Source organism: Syngnathoides biaculeatus, chromosome 17, assembly GCF_019802595.1.
Source record: "Syngnathoides biaculeatus isolate LvHL_M chromosome 17, ASM1980259v1, whole genome shotgun sequence".
NCBI classification, from domain to species: domain Eukaryota; kingdom Metazoa; phylum Chordata; class Actinopteri; order Syngnathiformes; family Syngnathidae; genus Syngnathoides; species Syngnathoides biaculeatus.
In genome coordinates this window covers 12,366,430-12,390,666 of record NC_084656.1, presented here as the reverse complement: position 1 = coordinate 12,390,666, position 24,237 = coordinate 12,366,430, and the positions used below count along the sequence as shown (strand labels likewise).

At 41.0% G+C, this 24,237-nt stretch overlaps 1 protein-coding gene across 12 annotated transcripts; it reads right to left on the bottom strand.

The window, feature by feature from the left end:
* Window positions 1-3,542: 3,542 nt before the first annotated feature.
* Window positions 3,543-24,216, bottom strand: mrrf (mitochondrial ribosome recycling factor). 12 transcript variants are annotated; one of them, XM_061801525.1, is made up of 11 exons: window positions 24,076-24,122; window positions 22,666-22,730; window positions 22,038-22,135; window positions 21,811-21,941; window positions 20,970-21,008; window positions 19,513-19,686; window positions 19,296-19,448; window positions 14,322-14,440; window positions 7,905-7,996; window positions 4,304-4,463; window positions 3,543-4,218 (listed from the first exon to the last, which is right to left on the bottom strand). In XM_061801525.1, the coding sequence occupies exons 3-11, from the start codon at window positions 22,070-22,072 to the stop codon at window positions 4,141-4,143; spliced, it is 981 nt and encodes a 326-aa protein (XP_061657509.1). In that variant the 5' UTR covers window positions 22,073-22,135; window positions 22,666-22,730; window positions 24,076-24,122; the 3' UTR covers window positions 3,543-4,140. The 12 variants fall into 12 exon arrangements, with proteins under 12 accessions (XP_061657509.1, XP_061657510.1, XP_061657521.1 ...); XM_061801526.1 differs by lacking the exon at window positions 22,666-22,730 and having other exon boundaries at window positions 24,076-24,091; XM_061801531.1 differs by lacking the exons at window positions 22,038-22,135; window positions 22,666-22,730 and adding an exon at window positions 21,140-21,178 and having other exon boundaries at window positions 3,552-4,218; window positions 24,076-24,216.
* Between the last annotated feature and the right edge of the window lie 21 nt (window positions 24,217-24,237).

The following is a 24,237-nucleotide window of genomic DNA, read 5'->3' as shown; positions in this document are numbered from 1 at the left end:
GCATGTCGGTTGAGGGGGAGGTCTCCCATAAAAAAAAAAAGGGGAGCCCGCGTGATCCCCACTAAACGTCAAGGAGGGGGTTACTTAGTGGACGCACGTTCCGTTCTGCCCAAATGCCTCGCAGACCAGACAGACAGCAGCAATTCTGAGAATAACTGACGTGCCGAATGCGGCGGAAGGAAACACTCTCGCCGCCCGCTATTAGTTTACCTGATTATTAGGATATCCAACTTCCTCCTTAAAAGGAATCCCAGTTAGCCGCAAAAAGTAAGAGCATCCACCTGTGGGGGTGGGCCTATATGTGGGTTTGCCTAACTGCACCCACCACGAGCCAAGCTCAGCCAATTACATCTATAAATATTAATAGGCCCATGCGAACTGACTGAAAAGGTCAGAGATGCTCTTATGAACATCAGATCCTTTTCAATTTAATTTGCATAAGCGGCCATTTACGCACAAAGCGGGTCCCGTTGGAGAGCTTTATTTCATATTCATGCATTGATTGGAGTTTCAACGACATCTTCTGGGCAGCTCCCTGCACTCTTTTGCACTCCAGAGGTGATAAGGGGAGAGAAAAGACTCCATGTGTGTGTGTGTGTGTGGCTTTGTTGCACACGGGCATCATGCTATTCACAAATACAAAAATCAGCATATAGAAGGACGCTGGTGAGGATGATGGGAAGTTGTTGTTACGACAACACGAGTGCAAATTGCCCTTTAATACAGCCGTACTTACATTTTAACCTATCTTATACAGTATCTGTACAACATAGCGACACGATAACTACAACATCACTTGCGCGTCGAAAAACCGAATGAGCTTTTTCTCATTTTGATTGGCTAGGCATCCATGGTATTGTCCCATGGTAATAAAGATTAGCAATTTTTTAAAAATTCATTTAATAGGTGTTAAAATTTTACTTTAAGAGACTGTCAAGGGAGAACAGCAAGTCCAAATTTTGTTACCGTGACAACCAGGGATATAGCTCGAGGATTTGACTGACAAGAAAGTGTCCTCTGCAGAGCCTGTTTAGACAATAAAAGCACGTTGACTCATGGAGGCAGCATTCATACACTACACTGTGTCTATGTGGCACGTGGACACCACACACAAATACCCCCCGCCGCCCTCCACCATAATAACAACTTGACCGAGCGATTTCATATGTGCCGCTTGTCAGAAGCAAACGCTAATGTGTACATCAAACAAAACTCAATGCAGATGTTTACCTGACATGACAGCAGAGGTCATCGCTTGAAAGGGGTGCTGGATCTTCACTCAGCTTTGCCGCTCATGTCACGACTGGAGAAACTCAGCGTGGGAGCAGTTAGTATGTAAATTAGATACATTGTTACGTCACAATTTGGTCAAATTCTGAATGGCTTACGCACAGAGATGTTCAAAAATAGGCAGTGTTAAAGTCTTTACGTGACGGTTTCATTTATTTTCATTATTATCTTTCTAAAGGCAGACCTCTACTATACATAGTAGATCCGGCAGATCGTGCAGGTGTAACTATTGAAGTGGCCAGTTGTGTATACTGTGATTTTCTAACTTTCTGTCCGTGGCTCGCACATCACATCTATCACAGAACACGTGTGGTTATCTTTCCTTCTGTGCACCAAAAGCAAATAAAAGGCCCTGCTATCAAATTCCCCAAAAGTTTACTGAGCTAATTTAGATTTGTATATTTTTCTGCGGAAGGGCCAAAGGACACGCCGCAACTTAAAGATGGAAGGCATGCACGCACACACGAAGCGAGAAAGGCGGTGCGCCATTTTTTGCAGTAAACACTTGTACCCCCCACCCCCACGCCCCTCCAAAAAAGAACCCGTCTTCCACTTGATAAATGTCAAGCGAAATGAAGCTATCAGCTGAAAGCAATTTCCTCGCGCTTGGCCAGCGTTTGTTGCACCAGAGACTTGTGGAGATTTTCAGCCCTCCATCGATCATGAAGCCTCTGTTGCAGGCCAAGGTACACAATGCCCCCAAAATTGCTGACATCTGGATACGGAATGGCCCGGAGAACGCTGCCATTTCCACGCGAGGCCGCCCGCGTCCCTCGCACAGACGCTCCTTCGCTAAACTCTTGTTTATCTAAACGACTCTGCTCTGTTTAGCCCATTAAAGGAAAAACCGCACTGAAGGACGCAGGCCGACTTCATTTTAACACCCTATCTTTAACAAAAGGAAAGCTTGATAGCACGAAATCAATCATGTGTTTGTGAGACCGCCGGACTGCACTCAAAACAAATAACATAAAAATAAAGACCAAACCACAGGAAGAGGAAAGAAGGAGTCCCTGCTCTAATGTTTTTGCTCCCATTCAGACAACCTGACTGCTATGGTAGTTCTATGCCATTTTTTTAAGTGCAGCTATTTCAAAACAAAGACAACATTAATAGCCCCAACCCCCCCACCGCCGCCCTCCACCCTAACAGACCATTGTGGTGCCGACAGTCAGGTCCACGCACACAGGAAAAGTCCATTATCACTCAAACTAATGGAGGAGAAGGAAGAAGGGGCGGGGGGTGGTTGACTTCAAACTAAAAGTGAAGAAAAAGAAAATAAGTGAGATCACACACACACAAACATGCACTACAAAGCGGCGTGGCTTTAATAGAGTCCATCAATAATCATTTGAAGGAGAGAAGACGTGCGGTCAATAGTCGACATGCATACGCATTTTCAGTCTTGAATGTGAAGCAAATGTTGAGCAACGTGTTGACGATGTCTGCTTTTGCCACCAGGATGAGGAAAAAAAAAAAACAGGCAGTTGACATCCAGACGGGTGTGCTTGTTTTACATAAACAGACAGCCCTTGTGGCAAGAGGTTTGATGAGGAGGAAGCCCACAAATCCCATTAAAAAGCCATTCGCTCCCAGTAATGTATTTATTTGAAGACAGCAAGAGTAGAGAGGCAGGAGGGAGGATTTTCCTTTGCATCTTTGCAACTGATGTGGCAAAAAAGCATAAAACCTCTTGGAGTGCGATTACACAACCACCACCACCAACTAAACACAGAATTAACAAGTAAATCTGACTTGCGAAAACAACTGACAATGTTGCAATATGCGTGTACTTGGTGTAAAGAAACAGCCACCCATCAATTTTTGATAGAGCTCATCCTTATTAATGTGGCAGGTGAGAGGGAGTTCATCCCAGTTGACTTTGGGCAAGAGGCCCGGTAAACACCTACAGGGGAGCTACGGTCTTCATCAACACAAACCGCATGTTTCTGAAATGTGGGACAAAGCCGTTGCACCTGTGGAGGCAACTCTTGTAAGCCCAAGGACAAGTTGAAAACGAAATACACAATGGCCGGAACGGAGATGTGAACCCCAAAGCTCAAAAAGTCTGCCTTCGACTTTACTAATGCTGAGATACTGTAAACCAAGCCCCTTTTTAAAGTAAATAGAACAACAATTGAAAAATCTCTTTTTTTACTGGCTTCTAACTTCTTAACTCGTAACCGTCAATTGATTCTGAATATGAAATCATATGATATGATCAGACATTCACATGGGTCCTCCAAGGGAATGAGTCAGTACGATATGGCCCGCAACAAAAATACTTTTGACCTCGGAAATGTACTATATGTCATCAGTGTTGGTGTGTAGTGGTAAGGAAAACAGAATATAGCTTATTACCATTACAGTTTTTTTAATAACTAATTGAGTTTCAATACATTGTGCACATTGAGTAAAAGATGTTTATTTTTTCAAAAGCTTTCATAACTTGTGCGCATGGTCTGTTGACGTTCTAAACATATTCGCAGAGTAAGAATATATTGATGAATCGGATTTAATTAACGTTTTCAGTGTGCACACAAAAACCACCATTGTATCTTTGAGACAAAATTTCCCATGTTTTAATTTTCAGAATCCTGCACAACAGACATCCATCCGATTATCATGTAAAAAGAGGTCCAGAAAAACAACCCAGTTTTTCTCTTTTTTTCCCCAGTTTGTGCGAACACCCACGTACACGTGAAACCGACATAAAAGTCCAAAACCTTTTCCCACCGTGTCGCTGTTACTGTAGAATATCAACACCATGCGTATTTAAGATGTCCGCCTGTGGGTGTGGCTGTGACAGAATGATGAAGTATGAATAGCCGCATGTGTGCCTCCTCACATTCAGCTGAGCAGCTCTTTGGTCTTGGCAGCCAGCTGCTTCTCAATGTCTGCCGCGATGTTGTCGGCCATCTGCTGAATCTGCCAAGGCAAAGACCCGACAGTGACAGTCCCGCTGGTGAAGAGAAGACCTCTTTGGTGCTCTCTCTCTCTCTCTCTCTTGTACCTGTTTCTCTACGAGTCGGATGGTGTCCTCGGAGTGTCCCTCCTTTGCCTTTTTCACTTGCGCAACGGCATTTGAGCGCACCCTCCTCAGTGAGTCTTTGGCCTTGTTGCTGAACAGCTTGGCCGTCTTGGCGAGGTTTTCTCTGTGCTCACGTGTCACCCTGTGAGGGAGTCCACCCCAAAAACAAAGCAAGTTAAATCCCTGGCGCAAGAGTAAGGGGTGCACATTTAAAAGTCACAGTCCACTTTCTGGTCAGACTTTACTGACGTGTGTGATGATGATATTCAACAGGCGTTTCTCATACAGACAAAGACTTCAGACTCATCTTTTCCCAGAACGGCAGTGAGTAACTCCAAAAGTTTTTAGAGGTTTTAGACAGGGAGGTAATCTAATTTGCAATGCATGAAACAAAAGATTCTTTTTTTTTCATCATAACGATTAGACTTTATTTAAATTAATGGTGCGTAACTGATTCCAACTACATTTTACTTTAGCTTACGAGCGAGTTTTGTACTTATCCTGGTGACGTTAGCTGAATATGTACACAAAGCGGAACTGCGGACGCCACAACGGCGTCGGCAAATCCAACAATTGTGTCGGGCCCCGAGCTGGAGTGGGCCCAAGAGACGGCTGGCATTTGCCCATATCAACGACAAAACAATGGCACCGCTTTCGACACCGCCACAATAATGTGTCGGAAATCCTCCGCATAGGGCCCCTTGCTACGAGATGTCGCTGGCTGGTGCCGAGACAGCTGATATTGGTCCATATCTTCTCAATTATTTTGTCAAGCATTGGTCTAAACACAATGTAGCTTATCACTAAAGTATGCCAATACAGTAGTAAAGTCAACATCATAGAAAATATTTGTATGAAAAAAAAAGCCATAAATATTAAACAACCAATTGCCCCAAAGTGGCTGGAGGGACACACATACAACTATCCTTACATTTTGTGCACTTTTGTTAACAGTTAAACCTCAGTGGAGGTTTACGTTCTGATTGAGCCGTATTTAAGTCGTGCTTGTGTCAGTTTGGAGATGACCAAGTCGCCTTTTATGACATCTTTAGAACAAGTGCAGAACAACATGTTAATATCAGGTTGTTATTGTGGAAAGTTTGCAACAGCTACTTAAAAATCACTCCCCCAACGTTTCGCTCCAGAGCTGAAACAGTCATCAACACGACAACTTTTGTAATCACCTCGCTTGTTTTAATCACTCACAAAATTTGACTTGCCATGTCATTTTGCTTCTTTGTCCTTAATTGCTGTTTTCTAGCCTTGTGGACTATTTGCAAACAATCCACAAGTAGCATCTATATCCTGCAAACAATACGCTCTAATTGCTGATTCCACCGCGAATCAACGGGCGCCTTCTTCTCTTTGCAAATGCAAATGGGGTCTCGGGAGCGTGCCGAGGCTGATTGGAGGGGGTGGGCGGGTGCGTTTTGGGGGAGCGGTCCGACGCGCGTGTCCCAACTCCATCTGACTAACACCTGCTGCATCCGCCAGAAAACAGGCATACGCATAAACACTCGGCCTCTTTCTGTCACATGCAAAATGCAAATTTACACAATACAGGGAGCGGAGGACTATATGGAAATACTCAAACGAAAGGCTTCTCGTGTACGTCATAGCCAAGCTACGAAAATAAAAATGTACAATGAAGAAAATAAGTATTATAACACCCTGCTATATTGCAAGTTCTCCCACTTAGAAATAATGGAGGGGTCTGAAATTTTCATCGTAGGTGCATGTTCACTGAAAGAAAAATCCAAAAACCACAATGTATGCTGTTTTTAACTATTTATTTGTGTGATACAGCTGCAAATGAGCATTCGAACAACTGACAAAACCAATGTTAACATTTGTTACAGTAGCCTTTGCAATTACAGAGGTCAAACGTTTCCTGTAGCTGCTGCACACACTGCAGGAGGGATTTTGGCCCACTCCTCCACGTAGATCTCCTCTAGATCAGACAGGTTTCTGCACTGTCGCTGAGAAACACTGCGTTTCAGCTCCCTCCAAATATTTTCTCTTGGGTTTAGGTCTGGAGACTGGCTCGGCCACGCCAGAACCTTGATACGCTTCTTACGGAGCCACTCCTTGGTTTTGCTGGCTGTGTGCTTCGGGTCATTGTCATTTTGAAAGACCCATCTTCAATGCTCTGACTGATTCAGGATAATACATGGAGTGGAGGTGGACTTTTAAAGGCGGACTAACAGGTCTTTCAGGGTCAGAATTCTAGCTGATAGACAGGTGTTCAATACTTATTTGCAGCTGTATCACACAAATTTAAAAAAAAAAAAAAAAAAAAACATCATACATTGTGATTTCTGGATTTTTCTTTTTAGATGACCTCTCTCACAGTGGATATGCACCTACACTGAAAATTTCAGACCCCTCCATGATTTGTAAGTGGGAGAACTTGGAATATAGCAGGGTGTTCAAATACTTATTTTCTTCTCTGTATAAATTTCTCTCTTTTCACTGTTTCTATTTCAATTGTGTTTTTATATTTGAGGACTAGACTTGCCTATTTTGCGAATGTCCGTGCTACCGGTGCCATTTTTTTTTTTTTTTAAAGTATGCTGTACGGCAACAACTGTCACAACACACTGTCTGTTGTAAAGAGACACGTATCATGAATAAAGTTTCATTATCACACAATTGTTGCCCACACATTACTGGACACAATGTACAGCATTCCCGCTGGAGACAGAGTTTCACTTTGTCCCGTGGTTTCGCAAGTACCAGTATGAATATTTTAAGACTTGCGGCCATCAGAATAGCCGAAGCCTGCGGGGTTAAGCACTCTTCTCATTCACAAGCAGCTGCTTTATTGTACTGTCAAAAGTCTCAGATGTTTGAGGAAGATTGTTGCCTTTTCGGTTGGCCTTTGGCACAGAGTTTAAAAGTCCGGTGACAGCAGCAGACAGATGAGTCACAAGTCCTTTTAAGTAAATTGGCCAAATGTTAGAAGAGATGCCAAAAATAACATGATTAGCGATTAATCAAGTTCAAGCACAAAACGTGTGGAATCGAAAAGTTGACTAGCCGACTACATGGTGCAACCCCGACTCAAATGTATTCATATTTTCAACTATAATCAGTTAAATAAATTGTGCTTTTAAAAAAAAAATAAAATTACATATTTTTCACACATGTAATATTTTGACTTTACTCTTGCAATATTGATTTAAATGTGCAATAATCCTTAAAATTACAAAGGCATTGATTTTTTTTCCCAATTGATTCTGGAATCAGACCGGAACCCATTGTAATTCTCTCGTACAGAGACCTGTCAGAAGATTAAAAAAAGGTTAAAAAAAAAAACAACTCCCCAGTCAAAAAATTGTTGTTTACATATTCTTGGCTGCAGCCTGGTACACGAGCTATTTTCACCTCCTTATTGTATGAGACAAAACAGCTAACACTACACTTTAGCAATGACATTGGAGGAAAAGAATAAAGAGTCAATATTTTGGTACAATATAAATCTGTTGCCCGGCAGAGCATCAGATGGATGATGGGGGGAAAAAAAAAAAGTGAAACACCAGGGAAAGTCTTGTGTTTGTGCAAGTGTGTGCGTGTGACTCACTTAGGAACAGGCACCTTGATGATTGTCCCGTCCACATCAGGGTTGAGGTTCATGCTACTCTCTCTCAGGGCACGGACAGCTGCCGCCGTAGCCTGAGGCCAGGCACACACACCAACAAACACACGCATACACACACCACACACACACACACGCACACACACAGACACACACACACGCGCGCAGACACACAAGGAGGGTAGGGTGAATGGAAAAAAAAAAACCAACAAAAAACAAAGCTACAACTGCAGGTAGTGGTCTTTCTCCAGCTGGCAATCATTAAGGTGTTCTGGATGCTGGATTTGGGTGGGGAACTTGTGTGTGAGTGTGTGTGTGTGAGAGAGGTTGTGTGGCTCCCCGTACACCGTGGAAGTGCCTCCGGCCACTGTCAGCGCCAAGTCCTATGGGATGGGACTGATAGGTTGCAGGGCAGGGCGCTGACCCCTGGTGACCTGACAAGGGTATGCTTGTGACACACAAATGTGCACACACAGATAAATGAGTGATAGCACTGCACTTGTAAAAAAAAAAATAATTGTAAAATTAGGAGGGGGGGGGGAAGTCATCCTAAAAAGTCTAGCGTAATGATTATGTTTTTATAGATGTCAATGCAGCCATAATTTTGGTTGTATTTTCAAAATATTTTTTTTCATAACACCTCTTCAATCTTAAAAAAATAAAATGATCATTCTTTGAAATTCCTATATTATTTCTTTGCTTAAATATTAAAACTTTATCTTTAAAAACTTTCATTGTGATAAAGGGTTTTACTCATACTACTTTAAAATGTAAATTTATACTGGTAAAATATCTTTCCATAATATTGTTCATTTTGGTACATTGCAAATTCATATTTACTTGAAGAAAAACATAGTACACATTTATTCTCATAAAATTGTGACTTTAAAGTATTCTTATAAAATTCAGCACTTTTCCTAGAAAGTCTTTTTTTTTATTACATGAACAATTGTAAAACAACTTCATTTGCATTATATATATATATATATATATATATATATATATATATATACACACACACACACACATACAGATATTTGTAATATGACTCTTTAACTGAGACTTAATTCACAGAATCATTTCTTAGATAATATTGCAACTTTATTCTTGTAAAATGTTTGCTGCAAGAAATAAAGCAAATGTAAAATGGGTATTTGAACTTACATTCTTTATTCTCATGTATTGCAACTTGTAAATTCTTTAAGAAAAATGTTACCTTTGCTTGTAAATGTAGAACCTTTGAATAACTGTATAACTTCACTCAAAATATTTCTGGGATAATTCTGAAAAATTACTACTAAAAAAAAATCTGATTATTTTGTGGAAATGTTACAACTTTATTCTTGCAAAATATTCATAATAAACAAAAAAAATGTACAATTTGGATTTCATTTTCATTAAACTGGGATTTTTTTCCCAAAATACAGTATGTTTTTTCTCATAATACTTTCACAACTTCATTTTCACATTATTTTTGGAAAATTAATACTTTTCCACGATTAACACAAATTTTTCTGACTTCTAATAATAGATAGATGTGACTTCCTTCTTGTATTCGTACAACTATTCTCAGACCCCCCCAGTGTGGCCATAATTCCCATAATTTTTCCCAATGACACAATTAGCTCGCTACGTCTTTGCACTCCAAGTCACATGTCATGTGATCCATGCGTGGAATCATTCCGGATTAACTCACCATAGGCTCTTGTTTCTCATTCTTGCCTACCTGCTGCACTTGCACCATCACCAACAGCCGTAAAAGCACCTGAGTATGGAGTTACTTCAAGCTGAGCTAGTCCATTGATTAAAGGTTTTGATCTAAACTGCAGAGAGGATTGGCTTCATTAACGTTAGTCTGATTGGAATTCAGATAGCTGTAACATCTGGCATCATCCTGCATGACATTAGAGGTAAGTAGTGCCAAAAAAAAAAAAACCCACAATCTTGACAATGATCATTTGGACACAAAAAAGATTGTTAACATCCTACCAGATGCTGCACTTTGCATTCAGGAGAAAGAAAAAAAAAATCACTTCAAAACAATTTCCCTGAATGACAATTCCCAATGCTGAGCATTCCAAAGAGTTTAAAAATGCATGAAAACGTGCATATTCTTTTTTTTTTTCAACACTTCCTTCTCTCCTTGTAACACAGCTCCTTCTGGTGTTTTCCACTGGGGCAAAGAAATGGGATAGAGATTAAAGGAATTTATTTGTGCGTGCTGAATTAATTCATTCAGCTCTTATTTCTTTTCCTTTGCTAAAATCGCCCAGAGAGCACAGACCTCTGCTTGCTCTCTCGGGGTGGCGAGTGATCGATTCGGCCCATACCTATGTTCGAGTGTTCTCGGCATCATATTCATCAGCGCTTCCGTGCTCATGACAACTATTTCTTTTGCGTGAAAACCCAAACCGGAATCTTTCAGGCCAGGTTCTCATTAATATGTAAGTTCAGACGAGGATGGTGGGGGGAATTACACTGAAGTTTCACATCAAACGCAGGCGGCCCGGGTCCGAAGCCAAAGAAGTGAGCGGAAAGGAATGCGAGCTGCTGTCTGCCTGCATGTTCAAGCCATTTGGTGATGCTCACCTATCCACAAATACAGGGCTGCCGCTTGTTAATGAATGACTGGAAAACAATTGAGGGGCATCTGGAAGGCCTGGTAATGGATAGGCATCATTATAAGCATATTAGCTCTGGGCATGGCGGACTCACCTCTGTGTGTGACGTGCACACCACAGTCATGCATGTGTTGTGTGTCTGCTTGGAGTGTGCGTGTGGTCTGTGGTTAGTCACTGCTAAGAAACACTTACCAGAGGACCACTGGCCGCGGGCACTTGTGGCTAAAAACGGGCCCTGCGACTGAAGGGCTCCCCAAATTCAAATCCAGCCCCGCTACCTGACATCAATACCCACTTGGCTCACAATCTCTGTCTGTATTTATTTTTATCCAACTATGTCACAAACATATGGTGACAGCCAGAACAATTAAATAATCTTTATTGGTGGATACCAGAAGGTAAAATTAAAAGGGGGTCTAAGCCATTATCCGTGTTTTGTTTCTTGATATATTAAATAAAGTACGTTTGAAGATGAAGGCTGAAAACATGTCAAGTCCTACAATGAAAGTACTGAATTGCTGAGTCATAACTCAAGCATCTTTTTCACCATTTGTATTTTCCTGGTTTTGTGGACGGGGCTAAAACACAGGCCTGTAATTTTACATCCTATAAGTTATCACGCCATAAGTATGTTTAATTCCTTTTGGCGTATCCACTGGAAACGCCACAGCGTCTGAGAGCCGAGAGATGGCCCTTATTATTCAAGTTTTAGAACAGGGGTGCCAAGACTTTTTTTTTTTACCCCAAGATCTACTTTTCAAGAAGCCAGCCTCTCGCGAGCTATATATATATATATATATATATATATATATATATATATATATATATATATTTTTTTTTTTTTTTAAATACAGAATTAGCTTTTTGTGCACTGTATTGTCTGTGCTTTCATCCTGGATCAGGCTGTGCCAAGGTGAAATTTTAACATTACACACCATCTCATCCTGCACTTTCTACTTTGGCTCCAGACTAGACCTTTCCCACTCGGAAAAGAAAAAATCTCATCCAGTTTAACCACGTTTTCTTTAATTATTCCCATATTCCGACAGTCATTGCATCTTTTCTAACTTTCTCCATTAAAACCAAAAGTAAATATAAGCAGCATGTGTAGCTCACTTTGCTCTACGTTGCCCAGACTGTGTTGCTAACTAAAGCAGTGGTGGTGGACGCTGTCATTATAAAACACATTGATGGGCTGCGTAAGTACTGTAACATTTGTAATTATGAGTGTATACCTTTAAAAAAATGGGAGGGGGGAGTAGGAAAAAGAAAGTGTGGCGGAGAAAGTTCCGTGTGCTGCCTAAAAGAAACTAGTGGCTTCTTTTCCTTTTTTACAGTACGTATGTGAATTATGCCATTGGATGTAACAACCAGTCATCCCTCACTCATTAAATCAAATTGCAAAATGCCACAAACTGAATAGTTGAATGTTATACTTCCAATATGCATTGGATTTTTTTTTTGCGCACAACACAGAAAATCTGCGAAGAGACTGCATTAGCGGTGCACAATTGCGCATGCACACAGTTTAGAGACAATATTGGCGTCCCGTGATCGACCAAGACTGCCTCGCTATTGACCAGCCTTGAGCACCCCTGTTTTAGAATCTCATTTTTGATACTTTGTATACAATATATTTTTTACATATTGTACTTGTCATTCAAATTTGGTTGACTTATTAACATTACTCTTCTGTGTGGTGTGTCAAATTTACATGCTGTTTTTGGGGCCCGCTTAGTGCCACTACAGAGTAACAGCTTTATGTTCAACTAAACATCCCCAGACGTCACAATGAATAATTTAAATAAAATTATAACATTTCAATATTGTGACATTTTTGTAATGTAAAAAAAAAAACAGTATGTGGCTTGGCTTGATAAAGGTTGGAAAGGCTGCTATAATGAAGGCCTTCGCTAAACTGCTCCCTCAAAGTTGCAAGCATAGAATTGCCCCAAAAGTGACTTGATAAAATGATTCAGTAACCTAACTATCTAGAATATGAATTTATGCGTAAGTCACTACTGGCAAACACAAATTGACAATAAACTAAATCAAAGTATATACAAAATTGGGTTAAAATAAAAACCTTTAATTTATTTTGTTTTTTTTTTGCTACATTATCCACACAGCACCATGCCAAAGTGGCCTGCTACTGGCAGCTAGGCTAGTAGTTATTACTTACTAGTGTTGCGTCCGTCCAATACTCCAAAGCCTCCCTCCATGCCATGCACGTATACCCACACCACAGAGATACCTCAGGGTAAATTAACAGTTTATCACGTTCGCTAGCCTTCAAGATAACGGGCTAAAAATCTAAGGAGCTCTCCCGACAACAGTGGCCGTCAAATACGTCAACACCTCACTTGTTACTCGTTGTTGTCTGTGGGCCCCCCACATAACAGGGAAATGGGAAACAACACAAGGGTATTATTCAGCAAGTAGCTGGTTCCAGACACTTAAGCATACAGCATATGAGCGAACATATTTGATTGACAGGTGAAGGGGTTGTTTCCAGCGCCTTCCCTGGACATGTCCACCAAGTCTTGGAGGTTGAGAGCTTATTTTAGACATATGATGATTTCATTAATTCATTCAAATTTCCCTCTGTGGTGTGTCGGTTTATAAGACAACTTATTGGTGCCTTCACAGGCACTAATTGTTGCATTTGACGACAAGTCGTAAGTTGCGTGTGGTAAATGAAGAGGAAAAGGCAACATGTGATTGTGTAATGTGTTAATTGCAAAAAAAAACAAAAAGTGCTTTGACTTTCCAGACCACCAATCTGGAAAAGTCTGGATATTATAACTACTGGATGAACCAGAGCTGTGATTAGGACATTGCTGTACTGCTGAAGAAGGAGGCTACAAAAAAGTAAAGGAAAATAATCCATTCCTTCCTAACTTGGGGGTAAAATGAGGTCATTTCCTTTGACAATGTACACAGATGTATTTACATATCAGCACACACACACACACACACACACACACCACACACACACCACACACACACACACACACACACCACACACACCACACACACACACACCACACACACACACACACACACACACACAAAGTTCAAGTTCTTGGTGCTATCTTTCACTCCAGAACAAAGGGCTCTTCAAGTGATCCATCAATTAGCATTTGAGACCAAGTTGGCATGGGACGCGAAGTTCAGGTTTCATTTGTGTCTGCTCTGGCTCCACTTCAAGCCTCACATTATTACCTCCACCAAGTACAAAAGAACCAAGCCCAGAGGTACTGTTTTAACTGCCGTTTGTTTGTTCGGCAGTAGGATTACATAAAAACTATACAACAGATTTCCAGGAAATTGGGAGCACGTGTCCGGAATGACTGTTAAAATTTTGGCACAAATCTGAATATAAGAAATAAAAGTTTGAAATAAAAGTTTGTGACTGTAACCTGATTTTTTTTTTCTTGTACTATGCACCTTTTCAACTCACCCATAAGACAGTATCACTCAGTTTACATTTATTCAAAACTTGAAACAACCTACATGCACACAAAAATTCATAGAAACAACTATGCCAGTATTGGAAAAAGAAAATGAAACAAGCCACTCCCCAATAATGTTTTTGTTACCTTTGCCCATGAACCCCCCCCTTTACCTCCAAAAAAGTTGTACACCACATCACAGTTGTACATCAAATACGCCCTCTTCTGTGACTCAAGAACTATCCGATATGGCTAGCTTGCTTGCTTTTGGGTCCAAGGGACACAAAGTGTTGGTTGCCATGTTGGTTTCTGACTGATGGTCTTACCTCGGGGTAGCTGCTCATATTGACCATAATCAGCTGAGGGGATTTCATGGAGACTTGGCCCAGCTGGTTGAGAGGGAACTTCCCGTCTTGTGTTGACACCTGAATGTGGTCCAGAGCTCCTAAACAAAAAGGGTACACAATGGCAACGATGTTTTCCACAGTGATCCAACAAAAAAAAAACAAACAAAAAAAAAAAAGCAAACACTTATATCAGTCATTGCTCCAATATTTTTGTGTCTGACAACACCAGGAAATTAAGCTTTACATATACACTTGTCGCACAAACCATTTTTGAGGCAAATCTGTGGAGAAAAATGACTACTTGTCACTACAGCATGTGTTGACACTTGACTCTGACGTGACTTCAGAAGGTGGAATATTGGTTGCGCATAAGTAACATTGAAACAAAACAACAATATAAAGGTGAAAAAAATCCCATCTTTAACAAGATGTGTCAACGGGATTTATGTGGTCAATGGTATGGGTTTGGAATGCTGAAAAGTAAGTACGGGAGGCTGTAAGTTTACATACATTTATTTTTCCAAGTCAACTATTACATTTTAATTGAAATTTCCTTTATTTGCTGTGTGACCTGCCAGTTTGTATTTCTTTATAGTTATTTTAGAATGCGGGAGGCACGGTGAGGCAGCTGTAAAGCGTTGGCCTCACAGTTCTGATGTCCCGGGTTCAAACCCAGACCCGCCTGTGTGGAGTTTGCATGTTCTCCCTGGGCCTGCGTGGGTTTTCTCCGGATACTCATTTTTCCTCCCACATCCCAAAACCATGCAACATTAATTGTAAACTTTAAATTGCCTCTAGGTGCGATTGTGAGTGCGCCTGTTTGTCTCCATGTGCCCTGCGATTGGCTGGCAACCAGTTCAGGGTGTACCCTGCCTCCTGCGCAATGATAGCTGGGATAGGCTCAAGCACTCCCGTGACGGCCCTTGTGAGGATAAGCGGCTAAGAAAATGGATGGTTGGATGGATTTAAGTACGCTTATAGGCCCTGTAGCTCAGTGGTTAGAGCACTGGTTTGATAAACCAGGGGTTGTGGGTTCGTATCCCACTGGGGCCTCCACTCCCTGAGAAGGGTTGTGTCAGGAAGGGCATCCGGCGTAAAAATTGTGCCAAACATATGTGCGTTCATCTGAGATGACACGCTGTGGCGACCCCGAAAGGGACAAGCCGAAAGAAACTTTATACATTTATTTGTTAAATATCTTGTGAGCATAATTAAAAGAAAATTATAGTATCCTATTAAAATCCAAAGCAAAACATTTCCTTTGATCGTATCTTTGGTCTGATTCCCCAAATGCGCTGGTAGCGGGTGCCCATTGCCGCAAATAGGTGGGAAACACAGCTTTTCTATTATTGTTTTGGTTTGATAAAACTTTTGACATGGATCTATCATTTCAGGGCCATTTGGCAAAGAATCATGATGACATAATGACCGATACCAAATGTGCCACAAGATGATAAATGTAGGTTATTTTTATGAGCACCACGCTTTTTTTTTATCTGCAACGAGAAGTAAAGGTGTGTTGACCTCGACCCCCTCACCCCCCACCCCCCTTCCATCTGGGTAACCTCAGACGCAGTTGTTTCCTAGTCTTTTACCTCTGCCTTACATCACTCCATGCCTGCTTATGCTGTGGAGGTTGCAACTCATGACACCGCTGAAGGTGTGCTGCATTTGTGTGGGTGTGTTTTTGGGCGGTTGAAAGGGATGTCGACGTAGGTTTTCTTGATGTGATCTTTTCATCATTTGATTCCAAGGCTTCACGACAGAAGAAGACACGTCGAGGATATTGATGGTCACAGAGTTTCAAGTGCGTAGCTGTGACCTTCTCCCTGTCCGTCTTTGTTACTAGTGCCTTGATGATGTGCACCTACACATCTGTTAGCATTTACGCCGGCCAGACATGCGGCCATTTCTTTACCCAGAGAGGCTGAGGTAAGAGGTCTGGTAGGGAAAATATCAGAACTCTCAACCACATTACTTAACATGAAAGAAAATATTAAATATTATAATCATAACAAAAAAATGGTTTAGCATTTGAAAAACATGATGAGTGGCAAGTGGATTACTGATCCACATTCATCAAATTGAAAGTATTTTATTGCATGATTGCAGTTTGTCTCGCTTATAAAGAATCCATTATTTAGGTATTGATGGTATAAAGTCTCTCTTTGTTATTAGCTATTACCTTAGCTCACTGGCAAAATAAATTTAATATAATTTTTTTTTGTTAAAAACAACAGAGGGAAAAATATAATGTGACGACATGACTAAAGTCCGAATTTAATTAATGTTGCATGTTTTTGGGATGTGGGAGGAAACTGGAGTGCCCAGAGAAAATCCACGCAGGCACGGAGAGAACACGCAAACTCCACTCAGGCGGGGCCGGGACCGAACCCTGGACCTCAGAACTGTGACACCAACACTTAACAGCTGATCCACCGTCCCGCCTAAACAATACAGTGTGCACAAAGCAAAGACAACCCCGTGTTGAGCATGAGTAATTAGCATACGTGAAACACCTCTTTGCTGTTCCCAAGAGCGTCAAATTAATTCAGCCAAGCCACATGCCGTGTTTAAAAAGCCATTTATACAAGAAAAAAGTCCTTTCTTTATTGCAGACATTTTCGACAAGTCTTCATTGATCTAAAATGTGTCATGACAAATGTTCCACTGCTTTCTTCTTTTTGTAGGCTTGCGACTGATTGAAGGATGACCGCATCAAATATGTGCATTTCCCTACAAGTCAAACTAATCCTTAAAGAAACCAATAGCAAGATGCTCCATTTAAATTCCCCTACCAACTGAGCTTTGACCACAACAACCTCACGGATGTTCTGTCTCCATCTATCTCTGGCTTTCTACAGACTTTCATACAGTTAGATCCACACTTACTGCTGATTAAATCCAGATGACAAATTTGTGGGAAACACAGAGATACTCTTGTGCACGAGACGTGCATGCATGCACGCACGCGCGCACACACACACACACACACACACACGCACGCACGCACGCACGCACACACGCTCACTTGGACAACTGACGTCATTCCATTCCAACATCTCATCCCTGCTGTCAAGCCCAAGTCCTGCTGCCTCCCTGGATTACTGTGCAGCTGGACAGAAGAGAGGCGGATGGACAGATGGACAGATGGAGGGATGAAGGCAGAGGAAGCAGATGGAATTGAGAGTTCTTTTTGCTTTGATGGGACATGTAATAGAAAAAGTTTGAGCCAGAACATGAAAAAGAAAAAGGGTGGTCAGGAAAAGGAGAAACACGACCAGTGAATAGCCAGTGATAAAACGACCGGGTCGATGAGGATGGACAAAAAGGAGTTAATAAAACCTCAATCCTGAAACATTGACCATATAAGGATGTCTGTTCTTCTGCTATTGAATGATCACATAGAAAGGCAACAGGTGGCAATGGAAGTCTGGAGCAGAAACATTTTAACCAGTCAAAAGCCTGAAGAGAGTAACTTCCAGCAAAGTCCCAATCAAAACAAAAGCAAACGGAGGAAGTGGGGAAATGGCACAAGAGGACCGAGAGTGATGTGGATGGGATATAACACTTGAAGATTAAGATGAAGAAACAAATACGCAGTACAACCCATGTTAACAATAATAAAGGCATAATAACTTTGAAAATGTGGATGTCAAAACACACATAGGCAGGTACAAAAAAAATGTTTATGCTACACAGAAAAGGAATAAGTTGCCAACAGTGTTCCAAGTTTGAATGTTTTTAAATCCAGGTTGAAAACTCTTCTTTTTTCCACTTTTAATGATATTTTTTTTCACTGTATGCCGTTTTTATTTATACTTTTATTCTTTTTTTATTTTTCTTATTTCATTTTTTGGCTTTTTATAGTTTTTTTTTTACCCCTGTTTTAAATGTTATATTTCCTTGTATTCAAATCCTTTTAATTATGTAAAGCACATTGGGTTACCTTGTGTATGAAATGCGCTATATAAATAAATTGGCTTTGATAACTTCAGCAGTAATTAAGGATGCCTTCTTGTGTCGCTTGATGGCGCACTCTTTTGCCACTAGGTTAACACATTCAGTCCAGTACTTTGGGAACTTTGAAATGTAGGGTTATGCCCTGGTTAAGACGAGAAGCCACTGTATATTGTAATACTGTAGCGAGAAAATTATGACATCATACAAAAGGAGGCGTGACATCGTCGAAGTAAACCAGGAATAGGATAAGTGGTTTACTTTTTCAGTTATTTAAAATTGAAAAAAATATTCAGTGTGGGAGTGTGGGAAATGTAACAGTGACTGAAAATACAGTTTTCATGTAGAAGATGGCATAAATGCATCTACCCAGCCATTTTCTTTTGCACCTTATCCTCTTAAGGGTTTACAGTTCAGATGGAGCCTATTCAAGCTAAATTTGGGCAACCGGCTCTCACAATCACACCTATGGATAATTTAAGAATTTTCAGTCAACCATATATGCATGTTTTTGGGATGTGGGAGGAAGCTGGCGTACCTGGAGAAAACCCAGAAATGTATGAGGAGAGCATGCAAACTCAACACGGGTAGCTCAGAATAAAACCGTGACCCCTGGAACTTGAGGCAGAAACCAAGAAATGAAAGTAAAATTGTATGAATCCACTTGGTTTCTCTGCCCATTTGTCCTTCCATTTCATCACCTTACAACCCCCATCCCATTTTTTTTAGGCCGGAAGCACCAGGTCATGACCTGGATGTAGTTGGGGAAACAATGGTCAAACTGGGGTCAAGGTAAGGCCACATGGGGCACTCCTGGATGCAAACAAGGTGTGTGGAGGAGAGTTGTATGTATAAAGGATAAAACCCCTAAATAATGTTCCTGATGTGTAAAAAAAAAAAAAAAGTGCTAGTGTAGTTTTAAAATCAGATGAAATACCTTATGCATTCATCGTATAAGATGTTGAGTAAGAGGAGAGAAGGATGAAATATTACCTGGTGAAGTTCTGATGCTTAGGTTGCGTGTGAAGTCATCTTTTAGCACATTGACAACAGCCATCATGTCTTCCTTCACTTCCTTCAGACTTATAATGTCTTCGACCAGAGCGGCGCTTATATTCACCTTTGCCGCCTGTCCCTTTGTCTTGGCTAGGAGGAGGATGGGAAAGACCTTTCAGCGAGGAACGCGGCCCACATGTCGCTCCACACTAACCTTTGGCCTTCTTGGTGGCATAAAGTCGGGCGCACGCAATGCGGTGGCCCGGGCTGCAGGGGAGCAACGTTGTGGCCCCGAGCCTTGCGGGGACCGTGGGGGTACATTTGAGTGGTCTCACCAGGGACTGACACAGGAGCGGACGCAGCAAGCTTAGACGATTCACTGCCATTACTGACTAAAGTAAACGTACAAACACAAACATGTCTGCAAATGTTTTTTCAGTTGATTCTTAAAATACACATAAGGGAAGCACAGTTAATATCACCTTAAAGATGTACAGGAAATTAACACTGATACGATGATCCTTGACACAAAATTATAAACAACTTTTCAATTAATTTGCTCTGCCAAAGGTATTCCTTTTTTGACCTCGTTAATTTGAAGAGGCTGTAAGGTAATGTAAATATTATAACGTTTCCAATCGTACACCATAATTTGTACATTTCACTTATTTTAAAAATATAAACATCCTTGGAATATCACATATCAAAACAAAAAAAAACTTTCATGCAAAAAAATCTATAGAATCATTCATCCATTTTCTGAGCTGCCTATCCTCACAAGGGTTGTGGGAGTGCTGGAGCCTATCCCAAATCTCTTTGGGCAGGAGGCGGGGTACACCCTGAACTGGTTGCCAGTCAATCGCAGGGCAAACAGAGACAACAACAGTTGCACTCACAATCACACCTAGGGGCAATTTAGAGTCTCCAATTTTTTGGGATGTGGGAGGAAACTGGAGTGCCCTGAGGAAACCCACGCAGGCACAGGGAGAAGATGCAAACTACACAAAGGCGAGATCGGGATTTGAACCCCAGTCCTCAGAACTGTGAGGCCAACTTTTTCCAGCTGACCCTCCGTGCCACCCGCGCACTAAAATACCTACAAATAAATTAATACAAACTGGAGGGTGACACAGGAAATAAAGGAAATTTCAATTAAAATGTAATAGTTTTCTTAATCCTTTATCCTTGTTTTTACTATTTTACTATACTGCCATTTTTATCCAATTTTTAAATATACTTTTGTTATTTTTTTTTAAATATATATATTTAATAACGTAATCAATAAATTCACTCATTCGTTTGCATTTATCTATTCAATGGGTGGATGTTGATCACAAAAAGTAAAAAACACCCTTCAAAGAATACCCATAAACAATGAGGGGGAAAAAACAGGTAGCTGTCCCGAGAACAAAAAAAAGTGGACACAAGATGAAGGTTAACAAAAAAAATAACCTTTTGTCACTAATGTTGTCCCTGTGTTGAGCGGTAGTGGTAATACCCTTTGTCCGCCAGTAGGAGGTAGACATAGATCTTGAACTGACACTTTTCAGTCAGTTTGTTCTCCCATTGAGCTTACATGCAGTCAGATTTTGGGGGATTCCTACATGGGAACCTCCCATTCCAAAGACCACATATACCAGACCAACCGCTCTTACTTTATTATGTACTCACCACCTCCCACCTCGCAGACTCTGAACTGTACCGCTGAACCTGAGAGTGCACACAAGTACAGACAAACTCAGGAGCAACAAAAGCCTGCAGACACAAACACACTAAAGCCAGTCTTTCAATGTCACTGGCTGTGAAGAAGTCTTTTTCAGCTTAAAAGGGGGAAAGCATACCAATGTGCTGGGCTCAAAATAGGATGTGGCTTAATAGTACTGTGATAAATCAAAAAACAAGAACAGCAGTCAGTAAAGTGCATACCTCTGCGACTGTTACTCTTAAAATATGGCTTTAAAAAAAATGGTTTTCCTTCCTGGTTAACAGGGAATCCCAATATTAAGCCATTAAAAAACAGGACATCACACTTTTTGTTCCAAGCATTTCCAGAGTGACCCAATTGGCAAAACGAATTTCTCTCTGAATAAATTTATCTGGATTTGCACACAATATCTCCTCCACTACAGCAAAAATGCACATACAATAAATATAAATATTTATGCCATCTGATTTTTTTTTTTTTTTTTTTTAAGTATACGCAGTTTGGCACTTCATGTTGACTTTTGTCTAGTTTTCTATAGAAGCCAGGGATTCATTTTCTACAGTGCTCAAGGGTCACAAGTGAGCCAGAGCCCATCCCAGCTGACTTTGGGCCAAAGATGGGCTACATTCTGGATTGAGTGCCAATCGTTCACAATCACATTCATATCTATGGGTTAATTTCGTTTTCAGTAAGCTATAGTATAGCTTACTGAGTAGCTACAGTAGTATATACTATATATATACACTATAGTATTATAATATATATATTAATATGTAACATTAATATGCGCGCATGCAGATTACTCACAAAGAGACTTTGCAGCACCGTGAGCGCTCAGACCGTCACACTGGGACAATCCTGACTGTGCGGGTTGTGTGCTACCTGCTCTTCCACTATGCACAGGATAAATTTTCAGGCACCCCCGAATCTGGCCGTTGCTGAATTTGATCACAAGGGAGGGAAAATGTTGTAATTCATCCCAGTTCTCAGTAGTTATGCATCCACTACGGTTAACACACAAACCAAATCAATACCTTTCTCTCCCTTGCACATGAATCCATCCATCCATCCATCCATTTTCTTTGCCACTTATCCTCACGAGGGTCGCGGGGAGTGCTGAAGCCTATCCTAGCTGTCAACGGGCAGAAGATGGGGTACACCCGGAACTGGTTGCCAGCCAATCGGAGGCCACATAGAGACAAACAGCCACACTCACAATCACAGCTAGGGGCAATTTAGAGTCCAATTAATGTTACATGTTTTTGGGATGTGGGAAGAAACTGGAGTGCCCGGAGAAAACCCATACAGGCACGGGGAGAACATGCAAACTCCACACGGGCGGGTCCGGGATTGAACCCAGGACCTCAGATCTGTGAGGCCAACGCTTTACCACCTGATCCACTGTGCCACCCTTTACCCTTATTTTTTTTAAATATTTAATTCCAGCTATCATTCAGACATACGTGAGGCCATAAACAATTGAGAATTCAGGCGTTACAATTTTTAGAAGTATATCACTCCCTTTCCCATGGGTCGCCAATTGACGTTGGTGCACAGATGAGCTCAAATCCAAGAGAAAAGCCAGGGAAGGTCTCGGGAGGGGCGCATTGGAATCTTGGAACAAAAGCTCAATAGAGAAGAGTGATAAAGCTTTAGGCGTACCAACTTCAGCTTCTCCAGAACTGAAAAGTTCAAGTGCTGATGACCTCACGCTGTCTGAATAATACCTAAAACGAAATGGGGAAAAAAAGGACACGTATAGTGACTTTTGTACACCCAGGATATCATATTTAAATTTTTAATAAGCTGCCAGCTATACAAAAAAAACCCCCAATAAATTATTTTACATAATTTTTTGGTTTTGTTTTAAAGAGCAGCGGTTCCAATGTACTGCAGTCTAAGTCAATACTGGTTCCAAAATCACAAACTAAATCTAGGAAGCACAAGTCCATTGATGAAATGATATTCAAATATGTTCAAAGCGTGGACCACCACTGCATCACATGTTAAACTCTTAACAGGCTTTCAAAGGCTGGCAGGCAGACTTTCCTGACAAGCTGATACGATCTAACCCAGCTGTGGTAGATCACATCGGCTTCGATGTGGGACGCTGACAGAGCTCCTTGGATGGGAAACCAAGCAGAAAATGTGGAGCACAGGTGGTCAATGGGATACTGTAGCCTCATATCCTGGAAATGCAGCTGCACTCACACCTCTCCTCCATCCCAAAGCAGCGGGTGAACCCACATGAGCTCTCCTTTGTACACTTTACTAGTGTGGACAAAACATTATATCTGATCATGCTCTTCCTGGTTTAATCTCAGAACAGCGCCATCAAACAAAACCAGGATGAAAACAATATTTGTAATGCTATCAAACTTGCATGTCATGCTTATTTCCCCATTGTCATGTCATATTTGTACATTATTCCTCCTCTTCAACACATAATGTAGAAAACCATTACAGTAAGGACAGCATTAATTCAACTTTGCAACATACCATTGTGAGCCAAGAGAACAGAATTATGATGTAGAAATATATAACTAATCAATTGAGGGGAATTTACTCAAATTAACCGATCACACCGCCCCCCCCCCAAATATAGTGCACTGGAAATCTACAATTACAATTACAGTGTGTCGGTTCCACCACTCCACCGACCCTTGTTAGGATAAGCACCTCAGATCATGGATGGATGATATGCATAAATGAGAAAACTGTTCTCACATTATTAAACTAATAATCACATGAAATTCATTGCCGTACATTCAATTCAAACCGTCACCATAAGAATGATTTTAAAAGTAAAAAATATGTAAGTTTAAATGTCGTACTTTAATCATACCCAATATACATGGGAGTGCTACGTTATTAAGTAAAGTCGTACAGCATTTGTTTTAAAGTTAGGTTTATTCAAAGTGCAGTAGTATGAAGGTCGGCGTGTTAAATTTCCTCCCTTCTCGACTCATAGCACACCCTAAATTCACAAGCAATGATCAGAAGTATCTACAGGAATAATAGCTGAAAATACACATATAGTACGGTAAAAATGAACAAAATCCGACCACTTACTGTTGCAAATCTTTACAGGAGCATGTTAACCGGAGACTTCAGCAGTCGATAATGTCGTCATCTTCCCGCGACTGATTTTTTGAGACTGTGGCGTTTGAAGTATTACACTGACTGTGCCGGCTAAGCGGGGACTTCGCCGACTACAATCACTCCATGTGCGTT